The sequence below is a fragment of the Nestor notabilis genome, unplaced genomic scaffold (assembly GCF_000696875.1).
Source record: "Nestor notabilis isolate BGI_N333 unplaced genomic scaffold, ASM69687v1 scaffold4668, whole genome shotgun sequence".
Lineage (NCBI taxonomy): Eukaryota > Metazoa > Chordata > Aves > Psittaciformes > Psittacidae > Nestor > Nestor notabilis.
Genome location: NW_009940425.1, coordinates 2,893 through 12,011, shown reverse-complemented (window position 1 = coordinate 12,011; position 9,119 = coordinate 2,893). Strand labels below are relative to the sequence as shown.

Sequence of the window (9,119 nt, the reverse complement as noted above, 5' to 3'; positions counted from 1 at the left end):
TGTGAAGCCGCGCTGCGAATGCCGCTGCCTGCGAGGGCAGGAACGCGTCGTGTCCGCGGTCCAGGCCTCCGTACGTGCCAGCCCGCCGGCGTGCTGTGAGATGTGGAGTGCGGGGCTGCCCGCCGGCTGTACCTCTGCCTCGGGAAACAGGGACTTCATGCACCACGAATGAGGTTTTGCAGTGTACAGACACGTGGCCCCGCACCCCTGTGCGTCTGTGCTCACCTTGTCATTGCTCCTCTTGAAGAGCTGTGTGAAAATAAACATGAACTCAGGGGCTGTAGTGGTAAGACAAGGGGCAGTGGGTTCAAACTTAAACGGGAGATTTAGGTTGAATATAGGGAAGAAATTCTTCAATATGAGGGTGCTGAGGCGCTGGCACAGGTTGCCCAGAGAAGCTGTGGCTGCCCCATCCCTGGCAGTGTTCAAGATGGGGCTTGGAGCAACGTGGTCTAGTGGAAGGTGTCCCTGTCTGGGGGGGTTAGAACTAGATCTTTAAAGTCCCTTCCAAACCAAACGATGCTATGATTCTATTGAAATGTGGTCTTAATTTAGCTTAAGAAAATCTTCAGTAAAACACCGTAGTGGTGTTTCTTACATAAGTAGTTACTGAATCAGTGGATGTCAAGCTGGATTGACGTGCAAATGACAGTGATGTGTTGGCACATCATTCTGGTGCTGCACGGTACTGGCAATGTACAAACCCACAGAAATACTCAACAAAGAATCACTCCGCATGTTTTAGCACACCCAACAAATAATAACTGAAATATTTACATGCATTAATATACTAATCTTCAGTATAGGTAAGTGCTGCAATTAAGTCTGAATTGTATTTTACAGATTTTACTTACTGTCTTCAGTTGTCTCCATAAATCAGGAATTTGGATGCTTCTCTGGAGTTCCAGCTATTCAGTGACCTGGAATTTGAGTGTAGTGATAGTTCAAACAAATAGGCCTGTGTGAGGTGTAGGATACAACTGCTGTCAACTTTATCTACAGAAATAGTATGGTGTTCTTGCAAATCAGAAGCCAGCTTGAATGTACTGTTTGTTACTTTCATGGCAGTGTGGCTACCTACTTGGAGTTGAATAACCTTACTCTAGACTAAGATTAGATAACCTGATAAAAATCTGCTGTAGGGTTAGGTATAGATGGGCAAAATGACTTGCAAGAAGTCATTCAAAATGCCTGAGGCAGAGCTGGCTGCTTACACAACCCTTGATGCTTGTTGCTTTTTCAGCTGTATGAAAAGGAGCTTCATAGTTTGCTTTGGTTCTTTTTTTCCTTACAAAGCTGGTTTTCAGTCTGTCAGAGCAAATTTATTAAAAAAGCATTATTCAAAAAATTCCTCTGAAGATCAGCTATAATTGTGTTAAATGTATATCACTAGAACAGTATTATGAAAGATGAGGGGTATTTTCATTTACAGCAGATGTGGGTTTATACATTATTGAAAAAGTAACTTGAGAAGTCTACTTTTATTGTCTTCATTTTGTTATGTGTTTTAATGCATGCTTAAAGAATTGTAGGTGATGATGATGGAGGAAAGCTCTTTACCCCTGAGGAATACGAAGAGTACAAAAGAAAAGTTGTGCCAATTCGGCTACAGAACAGGCTGTACGTGAGCTGGAGATCACCAACCGGCATGGACTGTAAGCTTGTGGGACCGGAGACACTGTGCTTTTGTACTCACCGGTAGGTCTCTCTTCTGCTTTTTGCACTACTGTAGTTTTAAAAACCAGGAAAATGTGAGATATTTCCAGGTACACTGCAGTGCAGTATAGGCAAGCTAATGTAAGGTCTAAGGGTTGAGAAAATCAGGTTTTAAATCATAAGAACTGTTCTTAAATCTAAATCTTACTATATGTTTTTTGAGACCAAAATTATTTTTTTAGTCTTCAATAAATTCAGCTTTAAGGCATGAGCTGTTATAGATCAGATTGATTCTGATCAATATCAGAATTCTGATCTCTCAAAATGAAACATAAGCATCTGTGATATTTATGTGATGAATGGATGTAAAAGCACCTGATATTATGCCTTTAATTGATAAGTAACTATTAACAGTAGTTAATAAAAATCAAGATACTTCAAAACAGATAAGCCTGTCACTCTTCTGTAAAATACTAACGAAGTTATAAAAGTTGTTATTTTTACCTGGTTTAGGTATAAACAACACAAAACAGACTATGAAGTGATTCCCGAAGACCGTCCTATTTGTGTGCCTTGTAGAGTGAGCCGTTGTCCATGCCGGTCCTACCACTACGTCCCTCTAAATGGCACACAGCCCATCCGTTGCAGATGCAAACACTTTGCTGACCAACACAGTGCAGCACCTGGATTTTCATGTAACTCTTGTAAGTTACTGATGGGCTCGCAGTGTTCTTTGCAAGGAAACTTAACAGGAACAGTGTTAGGGATCTGTATTCTGCTCAGAGTATTAAGTATGCGCTGCACTTGTCAGTGATGGAGGGATGTGAGATGGGAAAGAAGACATCGCCTTTTGCACAGGAGGGCTTGTAAGAACAACATCCTTAGCTTCCCCAAGTCCTGTGAAGGAGTGTAAGTGTCTGAATGATTCGACTAGGTACAGATGGAGACAGCCACCTAAAGTTAGTCAGTATAAAGCACCCCATTTGCAGTTTGTCACTTCCACTGCTGCACGCAGATGACATTATTCTACTTGAACTTGGTAGTTTGACAGAGGGAAGTGTTGATTCCCGTTCCTCTGTTGCCTGGTTGAATATAATGTTAATGTATTTTTATGTCTTTTCTCAACCCAATAGGAAGTAGTGCTCTGTTCTCAAATAGTGCTATTGTTAGCACTTTAACAAAGCCGTTTCTGAGCATAATGTGGGTCTAGAAATGTAAATTGGAATAGAGATTCAAGCAAAAGTTTTGAGAAGGCATTAAGAGGAAACTTTTTGCTTCAGTTGTTCAAGCTGTTATAATGAAACAGCAGCAATTATTAACTATCAAAAATAAATAATGCATAAAGATGTTTTAGTTTGAAACCTCAAATTACGTAAACTGAAGATTTTTTTTTTTTTTTTGCTGGGGTTCACAGAATCATGGAATGGTTTGGGTTGGAACAGACTCTAAAGATCATCTAGTTCCAACCCCCGTGCCATGGACAGGGACACCTTCTTCTAGACCAGGCTGATCAAAGCCCCGTCCAACTTGGCCTTCCCTACTAGTAGTAAATTTATTTCATGAAATGTGTCTAATTTGTTCAGGAAAGATTGTAAACAGCTGTTGCTGGATGAGAATCACATCCCACAGAATTAAAACATTAAATATTTATATGACAGCCTTTCAGGAATTTGCTCTAAGTAATGTGAAAGTCTTAAACGTGCAGTTGGATGATTCAGACTGAATCCTTAAACACAGTGTTTCTAATAATAATTAATCACTACATGAGGAAGAACTTCTTTCCTGTGAGGGTGACTCAGCATTGGAATTAGTTGCCCAGAGAGGCTGTGGAGTCTCCTTCCGTGGAGATAGTCAAGAGCCATCTGGACATGATCCTGAGCAGTGTGCTGTAGGTGACCCTGCTTGAGCAGGAAGGCTGGCCTATATGACCCTTGGTGGTCCCTTCCAACCTCAACAAATCTGTGATTTCTGTGATTGACATTGCACACTTTTTCTAGTGTTTCTCAAAAATACTGGGCATTTCTGAGGGCTTTACAGATTAGACAGAGAACAGCTAAAACTTCCATTTTGGACTTGTGTTGATTTAATGTACTGGTACTAGTCTAGCCCAGTGTTGCATAAATCTAACATGACAGGAAAATCATAATTTAAAAAAATACCACTGTTGCCTTTTATATATTGTATATATTTTATTCTGTATCCCAACACAGAGTAAGAGCTCTCTTACTGAGGAGTGCCCAAAAGTATATGAAAAAGCTTTTCAACACTCCAAGAATGTGATCCTTGAACATACTACACAAGACTTAAAAAATCTTTATTGGTGCTTTGCAAAATGAACTGTAACCGGGAGTTAGAAGCAGGGTAATTTGTATAATGAAACGTGCAAAAATCAGTTCCTCTATTTCTTGTTCACATTATTGCTCCAGCAGGGCTTTTATGATAGACTTAGCTGTAGCTAGGGCAGATATCTCACTTCACTCTGTGTTTCTCAATGTCACATGTGACTTGTATACTGTGGCAGCAGCAAAATGGCTTCTAAGGAAGAGTAAGCATTAGACTGGCTTTCAGTTACATCCTGAGGCTTAAAAAAAACCTGAAAGCCAGTCTAATGCTACTTTTCCTTAGAAACCATTTTGCTGCTGCCACAGCCTCTCTTTACTACCTAGATGATTTCGCTATTTGTAAAAGGCATTTAAACTGTGATTTGTATCATAAATTGTGATTTGAAATTTTCTGGCCATGCAACATTGACACGTGCTGTACACCTTTAGAGATAATACTGCCAGAATGCTGGCAGGTTGGCTGCTTGACCCAGTGACAGAAGTTTTGTTCTTCTCATCTTTTGTCAAGGGAGGGACAGAGAAGGGTGTTACTGATGGCAATGGACACAAGTCACAACACAGGAAATCCAGTTAGATATTAGGAAAGAAATGTCTGCTCCAAGGGAGGACCACTGTTGGTTTGGGCTGCTCTGAGAGATGGATTCTCCATCCTCAGAGGTACTTAAAACTTGACTGAATGACACCCTGAGAACGGACAACTCCTATGATCAAATCCCCACATTCATCCTTTCTCCTGTTTTATACAGCATTTTCATATAGCTGGAGGCTTTTGCAGTGAAAGAATACTAGTTTTTTCAGGGTCAGTTTAGGGAAACACTGTTTTGTCTGCAGTGATGCATAAATTGTATTATTATCTTATTACAGTTACGTTTTTGTTAATCAGGTTCCCAGTGTTCGGGCTTTCATAGTTGCTTTACTTGTGCATGTGGTCAGCCAACATATGCTCATGAAACAGTTGTGGAAACTAAAGAAGAGCGCGTAGCCCAAGGAAAGCCTGTGGGGCAGGATGTTCCTTTTGCTGCCATGGGAGGACTGACTGGTTTTAGTTCACTAGCAGAAGGCTACATGAGACTTGATGACAGTGGTATAGGTAAGTGCAACTGAGCTGACATGAAATTCTAATTCTCTAAGTTAGTTGTCTGAAACGTAGTAATTCAACATAGATTTTCAAAGTTCAGAGGCAAACTGGATCAATACAGGTAGGACTTCAGCCAGATTTTTCTTCTCCCCTAGCAGTCCTTAGGTGTGAAGAGATCACTATGACCGTCTTGTCCAACTTCCTGTAGTGAATTGATGAAAAACCTCTTTATCAACAAGTCTGGTGTTCAGCCCAGTACTTTCTGGTTGAAATGAATCATATCTTTTGGAAAGATCTCTGTCACTTCTGTTTTTCTGTTAATAGTTCAATATTAGACTTATGTTAGTCTTTTGGTCTGATACTGCCCAGGTGTTTCTTGGTTATACAGTTAAAGTTTTGGGTTTTTTTTCCAGACTCAAAGGTTAATAGCTGTTCAGCATCAAAAAGGTCATGTGTAGAACTTTCTGACAGGCATGTTAGTTGGCCTTGATACGCCTGCTGCTCTGTGATTTTGTGTCATTTAGTAACTGTCGCATTTTGTCCTGAAATGCTCTTTTACTTATTACTGCCATGGACTCATTATTTCTTTTTTAAATTCTGGCCTGTTTTCCTGGATTTGCCTGAAGTTCAGAAACTATAGCATAGTCATAGTCATTAAAGAAACAGTTTTTCACTTCTTTTGAAGCTATCCTCTGTTATGCTTTTGTTAACTGAAGTATAGAGGGTCTGCAGTGAGTGTTGTAGATCTGAAGCTGTAGCCTTGTCATGTTCTTGTGAACCTGTCATGTTCTTGTGAATTTCATTTTTGTTTTCATTCAACTCGTTTTCCAACAGGGACTCCTTCTGCTGAACTATTAGAATCCCCCGTTACCAGCATGGATCATCCATTTCTCAGAGCATTTCAGGAACCTTCTAGTTCTGCTCAAACCATCCCACAGATAGCAGGTGCTATAGTAGTAGGATAATACTATTTTACAAGAAGTATTTAATATAGAATTAACTGGTTTTATTTAAGAGGTGAAGAATGCTTAATTGTAAAATCAAAGTTGAAAATGAGCATTGAAGCCATGTTACGTGAAAAATTGTAGAACATTCATGTAGCTGAAATGCTTAGAATAACTTTTGTTACTGCTTGTTATTTTTGCTCATGATGAGCTTTTTAACCTTTAATGATTTTTTTCCCCCCTGAAATTTGGTATCTTCCCCATTAATGGTGTCACTTATTCATTGGATCAGTTTTCTTAAATTTTTAATTCCTACTAGAAGTTCATCAAATCTGAACGGATTATACATATTCAGCACAATCTTGTGAAATTGCCTTCTGCCAGTAACTCTTTTCTGCATGGAATTATGGATTGGTTATGCTTATTTTATGTCCTTTACTTAGTTTAAGAATTTAGCAATAAAACTGCTGAACTTCTCCAAGACTATTTATAATAGCTGCTAGCCTAGACTAAAGAGTGGTCCCAATTGCAGGGGTTTGTTACTTGCCTGTAGAAGCGAGTTCTCATTTGAAATCCATTTTGCCAAATAGAAAACATGACTAATGGAATAGCAAGTATAATTAATGAAAAAAGGTGGGGTTTTGTTTTTATGTTTCAGGTGGTTCTAGTGGCACAAGGCAAGTTTCTCATGGAAAGTGTTCAGAACAAGATGACATGGCTTACTTTGAGAAACGTTATCAAGAACGGGCAAGTTACTACATTTATTGCGTAATTCAAACATGTTTTCACAGGAGGATATCTAAAAAAAGATCAATGCATGATTTAAGTGGCATATAAATGCATTATATCATTTTCTCTCTTCCTGAGAAAACACTATCCACTTAAAGTTTTAAATACAATTATGAGTGATTGCAGGATTTCAGACGTCAGTCATGTCTGGGATGGCATTTACCTTAACTGAACAGATGTTTATTCAGGTAACTCTCCATTACTATGTGACAAAAAGAAACAACACAGCAGACTCACAGAAAGTCCCCTGTGACATTTAGGAATGTGTGTTTGCTGCCTCCTTTATAGAACTTTGTGATGTTCTTTTCCTTACAAATGTCTGTGTAGTTGGGCTGAATCTGACGTGTCTTTCATAGATGATCAGAACCACCCCTTAGAGGTGCCTCCTCCACCCCACTATCTTAAATATAAATGCTCTGGAGTATAGGTTACTAAGATGCTTGAATACCTGTTCTTTCCCCACATCGTCTCCTTAGCTCCCTCATCTCAGCTGGAAGCGTGTCTTGACTGTTTATGAATTTTTTTGTAAGGCAATATTGCATAATTAACTTTTAAAACCTTAACTGCTGTTATCCTTGCTGCTTGCAACACGGCATTTGTTAATGAGAAAGCTGATCTAGCGCTGTGAAATTTTTAATAATTTTCTTTGTTTTGGAAATCATCACAAAATGTGGTAAGTTGTTAAAAATGCATTATCAGTTTATAGGAGAAAACAAGTTATTAGCAAATCCAAATTGCCATGTTTTTCCCCCCCAAGATTTTACTTTCTTTGCAAAAGGTAGTAGGAAACAAGCCTGCAAATATGGAAAAATGTTTTAAAATGAGTTCCTGTGTAGACCAACAACAGAATTGCTTAGCAGTGAGCTCATCTGTAGACATCCAAATCAGGACTGGGGCCTTGCTTGGTTTTGACACTATTTCTTGAGGAAAAAAAAAGGCATTTCAAATATACTATTTTGTATTTTCTTGCATTTTTGATAGCAACAAGATATCTTATGTTACATGAGAGGAAAAAGTCCATGCATTCCTTTTATATGATTCTTCTAAATAGAACGTCATCCACTGATTTAACAATACGTGAGAACTGTTGCTTCTAAACCCAATAGATATATTTGTATGTATTAATAGTCTTACTACAAAATGGCAGATTTAAATGTATATGTAAATCAGAACATGCTGTAAGAGCCTACTGTGTAGAAAAAACATTAGGAGAGGAAGGCATGACCTCGTGGGTCAGTGAGGAGACACTGGGATGGAGCTTTAGCATCTCTACGTCAGCAACAGACTTCCCCTGTGATTTTGTGCATGCTGGTTAGTCTAACTGTGTCTATTACACACCTGTAATAAAGCTTCTTTACCTTTCATTGACGTAAAGATAAACCTGTGAACATTTGTGAGGCACATTGGCCTTGAGGGATATATAAATACCTAGATTGCCATTATCAGAGATAAAGGCAGTCCTGGTTTGAATAGGGAAGGAGCTGCAGAGCTATGGCAGAGCTCCTTTGTCCTACAGTACAACAGTAAGTAATGCTAGGTTGGGCTGATAATTATCTGTAGCTCTCTCCACTGCATATATCACTCTTAAAGTTGTGACTGGATGTAGAGATTTAATCTTGCATTACTAGCTGACTTGCAAACTAATACTTGAACTACTTTTGGTGTCTTTCTTTGTTACAGCTGAAAAAGGAGAAGGCTGCTAAACAGAAAGAGAAAAGTGCGATGCCATCAAAGAAGCCATAAGTTTAATAAAGAACTATTTATTATATGCCACAGTATTAATCATTGCATTGAAGAGTATTTTTCGCTGTGCCTACCTGCATACTTGTATTTCTTAATTTCTTTATTCTGCTGGTTTGTTCTATTGCTGAAATGAATTTTTAATTATCTTGTAGTAAAATTGGTGCTTTAATCAATGCACTTCGGATCACCAGTATTGTTACATAGATATTCCTTTGAGAATCGAAAATCATAGTTAGACATTTACAGAACTGTTATTGAAGATCTGAGAGAATAATGGTGTATTTAAGTATAACGTTATAGTAGGGCAAAGAAAATACGTCTTATTCTTAAACTTCTATGACACACTTTATTTGTAGAGTCCTTAGAACTCATCTTGTTCATGGATTTTTATTTGGTGGAATTTGTTCTGTTAATATTGACATTTTAATTTTATTTAAATACTTTTTTTCCTATTGGTTTCATTGCTTTCTCATAAAATTCAAACATAGCCTTCTTTTCTCGGGCTTCTCTAGACTCTGTTCTTGCCAATGTATAAATATTTTTTACATGTGAAGTTCTATATGCTTG

At 38.4% G+C, this 9,119-nt stretch overlaps 1 protein-coding gene across 1 annotated transcript; it reads left to right on the top strand.

The window, feature by feature from the left end:
* Positions 1-18: 18 nt before the first annotated feature.
* On the top strand, positions 19-8,552 carry FAM221A (family with sequence similarity 221, member A). Its single transcript, XM_010020329.1, has 8 exons — positions 19-95; positions 342-398; positions 1,522-1,698; positions 2,170-2,360; positions 4,882-5,088; positions 5,911-6,021; positions 6,679-6,767; positions 8,490-8,552. Exons 1-8 carry the CDS (start codon positions 19-21, stop codon positions 8,550-8,552), a joined length of 972 nt encoding a protein of 323 aa, XP_010018631.1.
* The last annotated feature ends 567 nt before the right edge of the window (positions 8,553-9,119 follow it).